Raw genomic sequence first — 17,945 nt, 5'->3', positions numbered from 1 at the left:
AGGCTCATCTTTTACATTTCCTACCCCAGTCTTGGAATTAGACTTTCTTCTATGAGCCTGATATGTTTTAGTAGGAAATGATATTTACAGACCACAATCTGGTATTAGTACTTCTCATTGCTACTGGGGTGGCCGTTGTCTTTAGGTCTTTTTAGTGGACAGAGCTAGGAAGTATTTTTTCTGTTTCTCTCTCTAAAGTACACCATGAGTTCATACTGATCCTTTCAGTTCAGATTCAAGACTACTGTTTTTTTTTGTTTGTTTGTTTTTAGTTTATATAAAAATTTATTTGACCAAAATGTAGAAAGAATCTACATACCATAAACAAAGTAAAAAGGCAAATACCAAACTGGGGAAAATGTTACACTTATAAGCTAGATAAAGAGTAAATATTCCTGATATGTAAAGAGTTTCCAAAACTAGAAAAAAAAGGCCTACAACCCTATAGAAAAATAGGTATAGATAGGAAGGGACAATTCACAGAAAAAGAATTAAAATGACTGTTACTCATGTGAAAAGATGCTCAACCTTGTTTATGGTAAGATAAAAAAAGTTAAAACTTGATTCTTATTTTTATTTTTCAGTTTTCAAAATGGATTGGTTACATCTAACATTAAAAATGATTAATTAGGGTTAGTTTTTAATTTTTTTGGCTTCTTATCTATTTAATGTTATTATGAACCAAGAATCTAAATGAAAAGTGTGGGTTTTATTCAGTTGCACAACTTGCTAGTGTATCTCCTGGATAGTGTAATGCTTAGTGAGGGGCAGAAAATTCAGATAAGCTAGAAGCACAGGGTGATTTTTAGTCAGAATTGTAAGCCTGCATTGGCCCCCACACTGCTGGGGAATGTGGAATGTTTCAGCTCTGAAATATTAACTGAGAAAGCAGAAATATAACAAAGCCAAAATCTGCAGCCCTGTCTACAAAATACTCCATATCCAGTTTAATCAGGTGTTTCTTGGTCTTTTATTAACTTGGTCCTGAAGAATGAATTAAAATTCTAGATAAGTAAATCTCCAATTTGCCATTCCCTGGAATATAGAGGAGATGAAGTTAGGCGAATTACTTTTTTATCTCTACTTTGCTGTCAGAGAGGGCCATTCTGCCCAATATTTGTTTATAGAAAAACAGTTCTTGCTCAGTTATTGATGGCTAGCAGTCCTTTTGATATGGCTTCTCTGAATAGGAGGGAATTCTACAGTATTCATTCCTGCTCAGTAGATGGCCTCATATCAGAGCAGATAAGCATGGGTCATTATTGGAATAAGACATCAGCTCCTCAGAGAACAACTTTAGAATGAAAGAAACATATAGAAGGCGTATCAAGGATCTATCCAGAAAATACTGGGTAATTATTATGACTCTTTTCCAAGCACTCTCATGCTGACTGCTCAGAGGATGTTTCCTTGGCATGGTGGAGTGTGGAAAAGAGCCAGGATGATTAGGTTAATCTCTCTGTGGTTTATGACTTCCCACAGTAAGCCCCACCTCCCCCTTTTTTGCTCTGGATGGAAGAGACCCAACACCCATTTTAATATGATGGTCTCTGGCCTCCTGTAGTGTGACCAATGGTAGATATTCTTCAACCTTTTAAATTGACCCATGACTAGACATTGGAATCTGTGTTTTGAAAGTGTAGGGTTGTCTGTTCGACAAAGAAATGCCCTCAAGGACTACTGGGTTTTTACTTCACCTCATCAATCTCCCATTTTCCTCCTTATCCCAAATTGAAAATTCTGGTTCTCAGAAGCATCAACATAATTGCATTCATTATTTGCTTCATTCCATTGGCACCAACATAGTTCATCATTTGCTTAAATCCATGCATTACATGCAACAGTTTCAAAATAAAAGTACCACTACTACCATCAAAAATATGATTACTACTGAAAATTGTTTTTTAGTTTGTTTTGTCTTTAGGATATATCCCCCTAGGGTTATATAGTCAAATTACTGTTCTAAAGTTACTGGGAATAATTCTTCTGTATGGTTAGGCCACAAAGGAAACTGGATAAATATATATGGTCATTTTGATTTTTATGGATTACATTTTCGAGATTAATTTTATAATTATTTAAAATATTTACATGATTCCAAGTCAAACCTATAAAACAAGAAGTATTTGAAGTTTCTAGCCTCTACCTCTGTGCTATCCACGCTATTCTTTCCTTCTCCCATAGGTATTTTTTAATTTTATAGTTTATTATTCCATTAAAAATAATATTACATATACATATATTCATATATTTCCATTGTCAGAGAAAGAAGAGCATATTATACACTTTTATTCTCCATGCTTTTTTTCTTAATATATGCTTGTGAATAGTAAAATAATTTTTATTCCTTTATAACTTTATTGAGATACAGTTTACATACTGTACAATTCACCCATTTAAAATTTACAATTCAATGGTTTTTAACATCACAGAGTTGTGCAATCATTACACAATCAATTTTAGAACATTTTTATCACCCCAAAAATAACCCCCAAAGCCATCATTAGCAGTCACTTCTCATTTCCCCCAAATCCTACCAAAGACCAAACTATCTCTATAAATTTGCCTGTCATGGATATTTCATATAAATGGAATCATACAATATGTGGTCCTTCGTGACCACATATCCATGATGTAGCATGTATCTGTACATACTTTATTCCTTTTTGTTACTGAATAATATCCCATTGTATGGATATGTCACGTTTTGTTTTTCTGTTCACCAGTTGATGAGCATTTGGGTTGTCTCTACTTTTTTGGCTATTATGAATAATGCTGGTAGGAGCATTCTTGTACAAGTTTTTGTTTCAAAATAAGTTTTCATTTCTCTTGAGTATACTCCTAGGAGTGCAGTTGTTGGTTCCCATGATAATTCTGTATTTTACATTTTAAGGAAATGCCAGACTGCTTTCCAAAACAACTGTACCATTTTACATTCCCACCAACAGTGTATGAAGGTTCTGATTTCTCCACATTCTTAGCAACACTTGTTATTATCTGTCTTTTTTATTATAGCCATCCTAGTGGATATGCTTATTCCTGTTCACAGACATACTGCACTGAGTGGGTATACCACAGTTTATTCAACCAATCCCCATTAATGGACATTTGGGTTGTTGCCATTTTTGTGCTATTACAAATCATACTTAAATAAATAGCTTTTTGTTTATGTCTTTGCAATTTTTTGCCAGCGTATCTTTGGGATATAGTCTCAGAAGTGAGATTGCTACATCAAATGATAAATGTAGATGTAAGTTTGCAAAGTATTGCCTAATTCCTCTTCATGGGGGTTTTAGCATTTTACATTCCTATCTGCAGTGTATGAGAGCACCTGTTTCCTTACAGCCTCACCGATAGAGTATGTTGTCAAACTTTAAGATTTTTACCATCCTTGTAGATGAGAAATGGTATCTTATGATAGTTTTAATTTTTTTATCTTACCATAAACAAGGTTGAGCATCTTTTCACATGAGTAACAGTCATTTTAATTCTTTTTCTGTGAATTGTCCCTTCCTATCTATACCTATTTTTCTATAGGGTTGTAGGCCTTTTTTTTCTAGTTTTGGAAACTCTTTACATATCAGGAATATTTACTCTTTATCTAGCTTATAAGTGTAACATTTTCCCCAGTTTGGTATTTGCCTTTTTACTTTGTTTATGGTATTATTTTGCCATGGGAAAGTTCTTCATTTTTAGGAAATCAAATTTATTTATTTATTTTTTTTTTAATTATTTTTTTTTTTTTTGCGGTACACGGGCCTCTCACTGCTGTGGCCTTTCCCGTTGCAGAGCACAGGCTCTGGATGCGCAGGCTCAGCGGCCATGGCTCACGGGCCCAGCCGCTCCGCGGCATGTGGGATCTTCCTGGACCGGGGCACAAACCCATGTCCCCTGCATCGGCAGGCGGACTCTCAACCACTGCGCCACCAGGGAAGCCCAGGAAATCAAATTTATTAATTTTTTCACTTATCATTTCAGGTTTCAAGTCATATTTAGGAATGTTTTTCCCTCTTGAAAGTTATAGAGAAATTTACTCAAGTTTCCTTTTTGGAATTCTGTGATTTAATTTTTGTAATTAAATCTTTGATCTGTTTAGAATTTTTCTTTGGTGTATGGTATTTATTGTATATGGCTGTCCAATTATCCAGTTGTTCCAATACCAGTTGGTAAAAAGTCCATTTTTCCCCTATGGATTTGAGAGTCCTCCTTTGTTTTATTTAAATTTTTAAAATGCTATTGGATCTATTTCTAGATTTTCTGTTGTTCTGTTGACCTGTCTGCTTATGTACCCATATTAACTGTTATAATTATAGAAACTTTATCATCAAGTTCTAATATCTAATAAAAGTAGCCATTTTCATCCCCAGTTGTTTTACTTTTTTAGGGTTTCCTTACAATTCTTTTTTTTTAAATAAATTTATTTTTGGCTGCATTGGGTCTTCGTTGCTGCACACAGGCTTTCTCTGGTTGCAATGAGTGGGGGCTACTCTTTGTTGCGGTGCGTGGGCTTCTCATTGTGGTGGCTTCTCTTGTTGCGGAGCACGGGCTCTAGGCGTGTGGGCTTCAGTAGTTGTGGCATGTGGGCTCAGTAGTTGTGGCTTGCAGGCTCTAGAGCGCAGGCCCAGTAGTTGTGGTGCACAGGCTTAGTTGCTCCGCAGAATGTGGAATCTTCCCGGACCAGGGCTTGAACCTGTGTCCCCTGCGTTGGCAGGTGGATTCTTAACCACTGCGCCACCAGGGAAATCCCTTACAATTCTTATTTGTATATTCTTCCAAATAACTTCTTTTATCAATTTGTCTATCTCTAGAAAAAAATCATACTTTTAAAATTATTAGGGTTGCTTTGTATTTATCAATTACCTTAGAACTTACATCTTTACAATATTGAGTCTTCCTATCTAAAAACATGGTATGTCTCTCCATTTGTTCAAGTTTATTTTTGTATCTTTCAGGAGTGTTGAATAGTTTTCCTCATAAAATTTTGGAACTTCTCTTGTTAAACTTATGCTTACATATTTAATTTTGGTTTTTGCTTTTATAAATGAGGGCTTTTCTTTCCAAATGTTTTCTGACTGATTTGTCTATGAAAGCTATTGATTTATTTCCTGTAGATTCTTTTGATTTTTTAGGTACATAATCATATACTGTGAAAATTCCAATTTTTCCTTTCAGATTCTTGTGCTTCTAATTGCTTTCTCTTGTCTAATGGTGTGTGCAAATACCTTCAGCACAGTATTAAATTGTAGTGGAGATGCTGGGCATTTTTACCTTGTTTCAGACTTTGGCGGGATATATGCTCATATGTCTATTAAATAAGATCCTGGTTTGGGCTGAGGTTTATATTTATTTATTTTATCATGTTGAGGAAGCATACCATCAATTCCTATACAATTCTGGTACTCTAATCATTACTTCTCTTTTTTTTTGGCTGAAACAGTTCTATAGAGGGAAACATTCCTTCATCATCTGTCTTTTTTCATTTTTTAAACAGGGAGGACAATAGAGTTTTTTAAAGGGTTTAGACTAAAGATTTCCCCCTTCTTGTCAAATTTGTTTGAAGAAAATATTTGTACTATTTCACTTGAGAAGACAGTTTAGCTAATGTTTTTCTTAAACCAGTACAGCCATGGTTCATTTAAGGAAATCCCCCATGAGTTGCTAACTAATATAAAATGCTGCCATTATGGCTAAGAGCAGCCATCTGGATTGTGTAAACGTTTGCATAATTCTGGTGAGTCAGATGTTTGATTTTGAACCTGCATTTTATTTATTAGATTGCCCCAAATATAATAAATGTTTTAACATTTTATTTTAAAAGTATGGATATTGAATTTAGATAAGAAGACCTGTGTTGTAGTTTTGAGAATAAAGCATCCTTGTTTTCTTCCAATGAAAGGAAACCGACCATGCAGAAAAACAGTAGGCCTAGTGTTAGCTTCTGTACTTACCTAGAAGGTATTTTCATTAGCATTTGAGTGTTACTTAACAAGATTTTAATATTTTTATTACAATCGCATTTCTGTTTCTCTGCTGATACGTCCTATATTTTCAGGGCTTTTGTCTCCATAATGTTTTTAGGTTGCTATTTAATATACGTTGCAGGGAATTCCCTGGTGGTCCAGTCATAGGACTCGGTGCTTTCACCACGGGTGCCCAGGTTCGATCCCTGTTGGGGACACTAAGATCCTGTAAGCCGCACAGTGCAGCCAAAAAAGAATATAAATGTATTTTATATATATATATATATATATATACAATGCATACTCATACTAAATATATAACTGGTGATAGTAGTAGGGCAAGGGGTATTATTGTCAGGAGAAGTCAACCTGATATTGAAAATTTAGCTCAGTAAAATCTAAAAAATACTTAATTTCACAATATAATAGAAAGTTGATTGTATATCTTATTTTACATTCATATTTAATGCTCAATTAGGCATCCATCATTTCTCGTAAAAAAGAAGTCAAAGCTGAGGAACTTCAGGAGGCAAAGGAGAAGTTAGCCAACCTAGAGAGAGAAGTGTCAGCGAAGACAAATCAGACCCGTGAATTTGATGGCACCGAAGTTTTGAAGGGAGATGAAGTAAGTTGAGGTGTCTAATGGGACAAGGATATGAGTATTGTTTTTGTTTGAAACCATTAATTTTTTTTACTTTTTATTTTGACTGTCAATAATGAGAAGTTAATTTATTTTATGAAGCCTATTTATTTAAAACTGAAAGCTCTTTGCAGTAATATTGAGATATTCTTGATATATAATGATGGAGATTTTAGTGACTTTTATGAGATAATGTTCCAAATTTTCACTTTTTAATTAGGTGGATTTATATTGGATTTATTTATTATAAGTATTAAGTTATAAAGGTGAAACCAAATGAGTAGAAACTGACAGATAAGACAAATATTCATATTTTTTGATAAATATAATTCCATAAAGGGCTGAGAAAGTATCACTAAGTTACTTTGTCAGTAGTGTGTAGTTGGCCAGTGGGACTGGCACCATAAAATGACTTTGTTGTAAATGCTTACAAATTTTAAAAATATAATTATGTCTTACATTGCTATGTACTTTACATTTTGAACAATGCTTTAACAGCTCTTATTTCACTTATCCTTCTGTCAGACTCATGAGATTAGGAGGACAAGTAATATTGTCATTTATAGACAAAATATAATCCCCATCTCCTTTTCATAAAGGAGCTCTTTTGCTCTTTCTTAGTTCAAGAAAGAGTGAATGACTGAAGCAAAATATCTTGCCTTTAGCTCAGTGCTTTTTTTTTTTTAGCAAATCAAGTGCTAGGTCATATTTTATTTTATTTTATTTTATTTTTTGCGGTACACGGGCCTCTCACTGCTGTGGCCTCTCCCGTTGCGGAGCACAGGCCCTGGACGCACAGGCCCAGCGGCCATGGACCACGGGCCCAGCCGCTCCGCGGCACGTGGGATCCTCCCGGACCGGGGCACGAACCCGTGTCCCCTGCATCGGCAGGTGGACTCTCAACCATTGCGCCACCAGGGAAGCCCAATAGGTCATATTTTAATTCTTAAACATTGCCTCACTTTACCACCTCTAACAGCTTTTTTATTTTATATTAAGTACTAGCCCTCAGCAAAAGCTACTTTGAAAAGCTGCTCAGGTCCAAACTTCATTTTTGGCTTTGGAAAGTTATTGAATTCATACCGTTACAAATTGGCAATGAACCTTAACTATGCCAAACACAAATGAATTGTTTCCACAGCACCACTTTTCTCTGGTGCTTCTGATTGTAGCCTCCCAGTATGCCTTCTAGCTTATTGGGAAGGTAGTAGAATTCAGAAGTCAACACTTGATTGAAAAATTCCTTTGGCTTTCATAGAAAGGAACAAAATTGGGTCATTTGTAGAGACCTGGATGGATCTAGAGACTGTCATACAGAGTGAAGTAAGTCAGAAGGAGAAAAACAAATATTGTATATTAACGCATATATGTGGAACTTAGAAAAATGGTACAGATGAACCGGTTTGCAGGGCAGAAATTGAGACACAGATGTAGAGAACAAATGTATGGACACCAAGGGGGGAAAGTGGCGGGGGAGGGCGTGGTGGGTGGTGGTGGTGGGATGAATTGGGAGATTGGGATTGACATATATATACAAATATGTATAAAATAGATAACTAATAGGAACCTGCAGTACAAAAAAAATTCCTTTGGCTTTTAACATCCACTTCCAGATTGCTTTAAGACATGGGAGTATTTTAAATGATACTTGGAAGCCAACAGAGTGTGCTTTGTGATATCCTTGCTATCCAGGAAAAAAATATTAATTATAAAGCAGTTTCGCTTTATAAGAGAACATGCTATCTCCTAGCATTTTAATTTTTTCTTAGGAAAATGCTGCCCATTTGACCAGAAATACAAATTGCTGTGGCCATATTTGGCATGAATAGTGCTTATAATTCAGTATTAGATATCCCCTCTCTGCAAATGTGACGGAAAAGAACCTAGTGCCAAGCTATTAGCTTTTATCTTTGACAAATTATGGTGAATAGGAAAAGTATCTGATGACAGAAAAAGATACATTTTTTTAAAGGGGAAAAAGATAACTTTGGGTATGATGAGGTCAACTTAAGTTTTAAACAATGTTTGGTCAGAAACTAGAACAAATCAAGTAAATCATTTGGCAGTCACCTAAAAGAACAGAAGGTATTGGGGAACATTAAGCCCAATTTTATAAAGAACAAATCTTGGTAGACCAATTTTGTTTTCTACTCTGATAAAGTGGTAGACCATATGGACAAAAGGGAGAAAGTTTGTTATCCTTAAAATTATATAATATAGCTGGACTTCACTAAGGTTTCATTTGGTATCACATGGTAATTACCAAAAAATCATGTCCTTTACCACCAATCTGTTAATGCAGTTGGTGAGAGGGTATCAAGAAATGGTAGCACGGGGCTTCCCTGGTGGCGCAGTGGTTGAGAGTCCGCCTGCCGATGCAGGGGACACGGGTTCGTGCCGCGGTCCGGGAAGATCCCACATGCCGTGGAGCGGCTGGGCCCGTGAGCCGTGGCCGCTGAGCCTGCGCGTCCGGAGCCTGTGCTCCGCAACTGGAGAGGCCACAACAGTGAGAGGCCCGCGTACCGCAAAAAAAAAAAAAAAAAAAAAAAAAAAAAAAGAAATGGTAGCACGGTTATGCCCGGAGTCACAAATAGGAGAATGAGGAAAGGGAGGGGTAACCTTTATTGAGCAATTTTTATATAAGGCTCTCTGCTAGATGATTGGCAAACATATATTTCTCTTCTTCTTATAAGAGATATTATTGTTATTTCCATTTTACAATTAGTTGAAACTCAGGAAAAGTATAGATTTACACAACTAATAAGTGGCCAAGCAGGATACAGGTCTCTCTCACATGTTCCTATTGACCTTAAGCAAAATGACTTCTCCATCTGCAAAATGGGAGAAGTTGCTCTTCATTGTCGTTAGGAAGAACACATGAAATAATGGATGTCCAAGCTTCTGAGAAATTCAGAGGTTAAGTCAACATATAACATCTGGCATCTGAAAGTAATCATTCCTGTGGGCCCCATGTTACTGCATGTGGGAGAAGCAGGATAGTGGAATAACTAAGAGCGTGGTCTCTAGAACTTGGTTTGAGTGCAGATCCTGGCTTTGTCAGCCTATGAGCTGGGTGACTTTGGCCAGGTTCCTTAACCTCTTTGTATTCACATGTAAAATGTGACAGTTATTAGTATATACCGCCTAGAATTATTATTGTGTGGATTAAATGAGTTAATACCTGTTAAGTGCTTAGAATAGCACCAGGCACATACTAAGTGCTCAATAAGTATTAGCTCTTAATATTTTTATGTATTTATTTACCTGGATGAAGAATTTGAAAGTAAGTAATACAGTTTACAGCTTAAAAATTCATATTAGTATTTTCCAGATTGGGAGCAATTCAGTAGAAATAAGTATGAAATAGAGATAAAATAAATTGCACAGATTCAAGATGTGATGAGATAGCACTGAGTCATTTTAGCTGCCGTTCACCAAGCAGTACCTGTGTGCTCAATCTTGAGCAATTTAAAAACATATCCTTGAGGCTTCCCTGGTGGCGCAGTGGCTAAGAATCTGCCTGCCAATGCAGGGGACACGGGTTCGAGCCCTGGTCCAGGAAGATCCCACATGCCGTGGAGCACCTAAGCCCGTGCGCCACAACTACTGAGCCTGCGCTCTGGAGCCTGTTAGCCACAACTACTGAAACCCACACACCTACTGCCCATGCTCTGCAACAAGAGAAGCCACCGCGATGAGAAGCCCGCACACCGCAACGAAGAGTAGCCCCCGCTCACCACAACTAAAGAAAGCCCGCACACAGCAACGAAGACCCAACGCAGCCAAAAATAAATAAATACGATAAATAAATTTATTTTTTAAAAAACCCATATCCTTGGCCTTTCTCACCTTCTGAGATGACCCACACTCTGGAGTGTGTTTCTAAGTAAATCTGCTTCTTACCTAAAAAATAAAAATAAAAACAGGGCTTCCCTGGTGGCGCAGTGGTTGAGAGTCCACCTGCTGATGCAGGGGACGCCGGTTCGTGCCCCGGTCCGGGAAGATCCCACATGCCGCAGAGCGGCTAGGCCTGTGAGCCATGGCGGCTGAGCCTGCGTGTCCAGGGCCTGTGTGTCTGGAGCCTGTGTTCCGCAACGGGAGAGGCCACAACAGTGAGAGGCCCGCGTACCGCAAAAAAAATAAAAATAAAATAAATAAAATAAAATAAAAACAAAAATATATCCTTGGTGCTGGTTGCACAAGTTGCTGGTGCTGTGAATGCATTTAATGCCACAGAACTGTACACTTAAAAATAGTTAAAATGGTAAGTTTTACATTAAGTATATTTAACTACAATAAAACACACATACAACATATGCTAATTCATCCTCTCAAAAAGCCTATGAGGTAAATATTATCTCCATTTTATTATTGAGGAAATAGGCTTAGAGAAATTTAAGTAACTTGCCTGAAGTCACACAGTGAGTTGCAGAGCAAGGATTTGAATCCAAATCTGAATGCCTCAGCAGCTGTGCTCCTAAGTGAATGCTGAGCTATTCTTCAAGACACTATTAGAATGAGTTAATTTTAAGATTCATATTTGACTCTAAATAGGACCACATTGTAGACAGTCATTAACTGGAAACAAAAGCTTGCTAGAAACTTCATTCCTTGATTATCCATATGTAGATATTTGATTAATCTTTTCTTGGAAAAATTTAGGAATGTGACTGTGTAAGGATAAATGTAACAAATACTATACATATAGTAATTTATATTCTTTTGTCATTTTCTCTTTAGAGGTGTGCATTTTGAAGTACATTTTGATGCTTCCTACTGCCATTAAAGTCAATATTCCAGATGTTACATTTTGTCTAAGAATTTTAGCTCTTCTGATTGCAGATGACAAGTGCTACGGGCATTTGTTCTTACTAGACTTTTTCATTTGTGTTCCCTTGATTTTTCTTATTAAAAAAGATGAAGAGTCTAAAAATACTTCTTGCTTTTCTTATACTTTGGTTATCACTTTAACACTGTATTTTCATTGTATTGCCTTGTAGTCAATATACAGGAATAAGCACAGCAAAATCTTATTCTGCCAGACTTCTGACATAGGTAGGAATTTCTCAAACAGTTGAAATTATCTTCTTAGTAATGGAGATTTTCTTGCCGGTCTAGTCTATCTTGATTTCTTTCTCTTCAAACAAGTGTTTGGTAGGTGATAAAAAGGTTAAGTTTAGAGACTACAGTTTCTGAGATAACTGAAAATTTATAATAATATCTAACTCTCCTTTATATCATGAAGTTTTCTATATTGGATTTAAATACATAATAAAGTATAAGTCTCATGGAATTGATATTCTCAAAGAATTTTGACTGCCTTCATCTCTGAGAGGAATCACCCCAAAATGCTATGGAACTTTGATCCTGACCTATTTATTATTCTTATCAATAACTGAGATTAATAATAATAAGTAATGTTTATTATGTAATTACAACATGCCAGATACCATAATAGGTTTATTAGGTACATTATCTCATTTATTTCATTGAGGTATATGAGATAGATATGATTATTATTACTAGTTTTTACAAATAAGGAAACTACGGCACACAGAGGACCTATGCTAACTTATCCAAGGTCACATTGCTAGTAATTAGTGGTACCATGATGTGAATTGCAGTAGTCTGGCTCCAGAACCCTTAATAATTTTCACGTGACGTGACAGGAAGCTAGAAGGAATAGTCAATCTGAGATGATAGAATTGTGATTCAAAATCATCTTGGTAGTTAAAAACATTGTGCTTAAGCAAACAAAATGTCATTAATGGGATTATAAATAATAATGTCATAGAATCTGAGTTTTATCTGCTGCTCAAAAATCATCCAATAATAATGCAGCTTTAAAAAACAAAATGTTGGGAATTCCCTGGCGGTCCAGTGGTTAGGACTCGACGCTCTCACTGCTGGGGCGCAGGGTTCAATCCCTGGTTGGGGAACTAAAATCCCATAAGCTGCGTGGCTTGGCCAAAAAAAAAATTTTTTTTTAATTATACTCTATTAATAAAAATATAATATCCCATTTACGTGAAATTATGCCTGGAATATTATTTTACATTTTTGGCTTCATGTTTTAAGAAAGACATAGTCAAGCCAGAGTCTAGATGAAGGTGACTAAAACAAATGAAAGTCTGGAAACATTCACATAAAGAATTAATTATGAATTAGCTGAGAACAAAACCCTAAAGAAAGACATAATAGGACTGCATTTTAATATCACAAGGATTATGGAAAGGATGGTGTGCAGAAAAGAGTTAACATAGCAAGCCTGAAACTGCTATTCTTAGAAAAACTTGCTTGCAGGATTGGCCCTTGGCTGGCATCTGGGAGCTTGGATTTTAGAATTCCCACCATTCCTTGATAAGAATGGCTCACGTGCCTAAACTGTATGTACAGAGTGTGGTTTATGTTGAACACCTGCTTTCCTTCTTGGAGTCTGGAATTTTGGTATGGGCTAGGCAGAGTATGCCTACGTGACCAGCCCCTAGTAAAAACCCTGGGCGCTGAGTCTCTAATGAGCTTCCCTGGTTGGCAGTTGTAACACGTATTGTTACAACTCGCTGTTGGAGGAATTAAGGGAGAAGACTCTTGGAAGCTTGCCCCTGGTTTCCTCCTGACTTCACCCCATGTGCCTTTTCCTTTTGCTGGTTTTGCTTTGTACCTTTTCACTGTAATAAAACATAGCCAAGAATATGACTTTATGCTGAGTCCTGTGAGTTCTCCTAGCAAATCATTGAACCTGGGGATGGTCTTGGGGACCCCTGATACAGATGGATTAGTATTATTATTGTTTTTGGATGGAATGTTCTTTCTGGATCTATTAAATTCATCTGGTCTAATGTGTCATTAAGGCCAGTGTTTTCATATTGATTTTCTGTCTAGATGAACTGTCTATTGATGTAGGTGGGTATTAAAGTCCCCTACTGTTATCGTGGTACTGTCAGTTTCTCCCTTTATGTTTGTTAATATTAGCTTTGTGTATTTAGGTGCTCCTATCTTGAATGTGTCTATGATTGTTATATCTCCTTGTTGGATTGATCCCTTTACTATTATGTAATGTCCTTCTTCATCTCTTGCTGTAGTCTTTGTTTTAAAATCTATTGTGTCTGATATTAATATTACTACCTCAGCTTACTTTTTGTTTCCATTTGCATGGAATACCTTTTTCCATCCCCAAATCAAACTGAATTCAACAATACATTAAAAGAATCACACACCATGATCAAGTAGGATTTATTCCAGGGTATAAAAAATAATAATAATAAAATAGAATAATATTTTAAAAATCAGATTATACAAGTAATATCTGAATACATTTTCATGGTCTGAAAAGCAAACAATACACATAAAACAAAAGTCCCTATTGATTACCTCCTATCCCCATTCCCAGTCCCTTAGACCTTTTTCCAAAGAGAAACCACTGCCACCAGTTTTGTAAACCCTTTCAGTCCTTTCTCTGGAGATAGATACAGATATAGATAATACCGTTTTGTGAGTTTTAAAAAATATGAATGGTATTATACTGTGTGTATTGTGCAACTTGCTTTTAATAACACGTCTTAGAGATTTTTCCATGTCAGTAAATGAAGAGGCTATTCTCTAGAGGTTAAGAGGATCAGCTCTGAAGCCAGAACACCTATGTGCAGATCTCACCTCTGCCACCTATTAGATGTTCAACCTAACAGTTAATTGCAGCAGTTTCCTAACTGCTCTGTGCCTCAGTTTCCTTATCTATAAAGTGGAGATAATAACAGTACTCACCTCATATGGTGGTTGTGAGGGCTAAATGAGTTAATACAACTTAGCAGTATACAACAGTGGCTGGCTTATAGGAAGCACTTCATAAATGCTACCTACAGTTATAATAATAATTATTCTCATGTACTTTAAAAATTTTAATTGCTACATTGTGTTCTATAGAATGTATGTACAATTTCTTTATTCCATCCAAGGGCATACAAGAGCATCTGTTTCCTCTGTTATTTAAAACAGCACTTGATCCTCAGTCCTTTAATTTTTTATCATTCTGACAGTATTTCATTTTAATTTTCGTTTTTCTTGATTAAGATTGAACATCTGTCCACATACATGTTTGGTCACTTATATTTCTTCTGTCGTTTGCCCTTTTATTGTCTGTCTTCATTTTTTTCTAATGGATTGAATATATTTTCTTTTTATAAATTTTTTTTGTGGTACAAGTCACATAATATAAAACATACTATTTTAACCATATTTAACTGTACAGTTCAGTGGCACAAAGTACGCTCACATTTTTGTACTAATTGAATGTTTTTCCTTATCTGTTTCTCATATTTTTACCTATATTCTGGATTAATCTGGGTAATTGTTTTCTTCTAGTCTGTCATTTGTCTCTTAGCTTTGTATACGCTGTGTTTTGTCACACAGAGGGTTTTCCTCCCTGTTTTTTCCAAACAGCCTTATTGAGATATAATTAACATACAATAAACTGCATATATTTAAAGTACAAGTTGTTTCTGATGTTCCATGGTATGATAACTGGGGGCTACTGTATTACATGGCAAATTTATGTTTCTGGTTAGGTATTTAAAAATAACTTTATACAATAAAATAAACAGTTATGGTTAGGAGGAAGACTTATATATAAATAATTTTTCCTTATCAACTGAAGTACCAAGACATTTTAAATATTATCAATTTTCTAATGAAAAATTATGTATCTAGATTAGATTATACAGTTCTATTCAGGTTTTCTACACATTTACCAAGTGTCTTTTACATGCCAACTATTAAGTAAATGGTGGTGAGAAAGAGATATGGTCCTGCCATCACAGAGCTTAATGGTTTCTTAGGGGAGTCAGCAATCTAACAAGTGATCTTAAGTGAGCTGTATGTTAGAACACACATTAATGGAGTGGTATGGGAATACATTTCAGGGTTATGGGGTGTGAGCTGGGAAAACAGTAACATGGTATGATTCGTGGGAGACATGCTACTTCAGCTCTTTCTGTTATCTTAAAATCATACTGATCACAGCAACCTTTTATTGACAACTCAGAGTCATAATTATGAACATTAACTATTATACTATGCTATAACACTGTTCTTCTATCTCCTCTCACACTGAATCCTGCATAAAGCAAGATATTTCTATGTAAACATTTTTATAACACTTCAAATTATGGAAAACTAAGGTCACTTAATATTAAAATTCTGTCCCAAAATATGAAGCTATCATAGCGTGGAACAACAGCAACAATTTGTACTTTAAATACATGCAGTTTATTGTATGTTAATTATATCTCAATAAATCTGGGGGAAAAAGGGAAGAAAACCCTCTGTGTGACAAAACACAGCACATGGTAAATATGATTTTTACCCATTCATAGGCAACAATCTGAGCCTGATGATTTTGCCTCACTTATGGAAGAACAAAGAATAGAAGCTCTACTTCTTGTAGTAGTGCTGCATAGCTACTGGTCTTTACCGTTTTCATCACCTTGGTACCTCTGAATCTCTGCATTAATTATTTGAAAAGCAAAACAAAAAATTAGCCCCAGTGATGTCGTGCTAGTACCCTTCTCAGAACTGTGATTGAAATGAATGCATGCCTTTTGAGTCTGAAATTTTTTATAGCAACAAATGAACCTTTGGTTAATGTTCCATTGTCGTTTCATGCATTGAAAGGTCACTCCTGGTTTATGGTGTACGGGTTTAGAGTTCGTTATGTTTTCTTCCCAAACCTTACAAGAAGCTCAGCTGTTTTGCAGTTAATGGCTACTTTTTTTTTTTTTTTTTTCAGTACGCGGGCCTCTCATGGTTGTGGCCTCTCCCGTTGCGGAGCACAAGCTCCGGACGCGCAGGCTCAGCGGCCATGGCTCACTGGCCTAGCCGCTCTGTGGCATGTGGGATCTGCCCAGACCGGGGCACGAACCCATGTCCCCTGCATCGGCAGGCGGACTCTCAACCACTGCGCCACCTGGGAAGCCCAATGGCTACTTTTAAAATGTGCTTGATCAAATAATATGAATAAGCAGCTTAGGAAAGAGCCAACCAATTCATTCTACAGCTACTGACAGAAATCCTAGAGCTAAATTGCAAAGATTATGAAATCTTCTTTAAATACTTCAAAGAGAAGCACAATGAAGATAAGGGGATCCTGGCAAGATTAGCTGCAGCTGTCAGATTCTGAAAAATTAGGAATCAAATTTTGACACTTGTAATTGAATCATCCACCCTTCTAAGTGAGCCCAGGCAAACCTGTGATATTTTTAGAGCCTTTCAAATCACATTACACTCTTTAGAGTTCATAGCAGGACCTAAGGCCCCTAAAATTTCCCAGGAGATGGAACAAAACAGAATCAAATAAATTTGGCCCAATTCACTGTAATAGAAGTAGGGTATTATATGTGCAGTTTAGGTAATCCCACAATGTTAACCCAAAACGTGAAAACTTTTCATAGAAATTTTTTTTGAGAGTTAACTGGACAGCAGTTGAAAACCCCATTAGAGATATAGTAACAGCTGTGTGGTGGTGATTTGATTTATAACAGAAGCAGGGAGACCTTGGATGGTATGATTACCTGTGTTTCCCAGATGGATGTTCCTGTACCACAAGTTTCTATTAAGACAGATTTCTACTAGCATATATCATATTGCTTATTATAGACACTCTCAAGAGAATCAGCAGTTAACTATCCACTACCATATGTGGGTAATTGCATTGTTTATGCTTGGCTTGGTGAGATTTTCTAATTTAAAGTTGAAAACATAGTACTAACAGGTTGGAAAAAGGTTTGAGTAGTATTTGTATGTCTATATATATTGCACTTGTTATGATGGGTGATTTGAAAAGACTAACATTTTAGCAGAAAACAAAAGTTGCTTTAAAACATTTTTTCATGCCTTAAAACAAATAGCAACTCTGAGATGAGACTTCAGGGAGTCCAAATGATTTATGACATGAAGCATGACTTAAAAGATGGCCTTTTCAGGTTTTCTGCAAGTCTGAATTCAGACAAAATAGGAACACTGACAAATGGGCAAAAAAAATTATGACCATTTGGGCATATTCGTTCTACTCTTGAACAGTTGGTGTTATCCATTCCATACCTAACTCTCTTGGGCCTATTTCTGTAGCTTTATGTGCTTAAAAATCATTTGATGAAATACCTGACAAAGATGTGATTTAGTTAATAAGTGGAAAATAGCATGAATAGTGGACTAACAGGATTTGAGGACAGAAGTATTCATTCTATTCCAGTTTTTCTAACTTTCTGAACTTTGATGAGTTGTATTAATTTCTCTATAGGTTTCTTCCCTGTAAAAGGGGGGATAGTATTTTTAAAAAATGGTTCTTTGTGGTT

The 17,945-nt window shown here is 36.1% G+C and overlaps 1 protein-coding gene across 2 annotated transcripts in view; it reads left to right on the top strand.

Moving 5' to 3' along the window:
* Nucleotides 1–17,945, top strand: part of IFT81 (intraflagellar transport 81) — an 86,470-nt gene that overhangs the window by 23,154 nt on the left and 45,371 nt on the right. For both annotated transcript variants that reach the window (XM_065889710.1, XM_065889711.1), the window contains one exon: nt 6,439–6,585. In XM_065889710.1, the coding sequence (XP_065745782.1) occupies nt 6,439–6,585 (147 nt within the window). The remainder of the gene's footprint in view (nt 1–6,438; nt 6,586–17,945) is intronic.

Source organism: Phocoena phocoena, chromosome 13 (assembly GCF_963924675.1).
Source record: "Phocoena phocoena chromosome 13, mPhoPho1.1, whole genome shotgun sequence".
Classification (NCBI taxonomy): domain Eukaryota; kingdom Metazoa; phylum Chordata; class Mammalia; order Artiodactyla; family Phocoenidae; genus Phocoena; species Phocoena phocoena.
The sequence above is the reverse complement of the archived record's forward strand: the minus strand, read 5'-3'. Positions and strand labels throughout refer to the sequence as shown.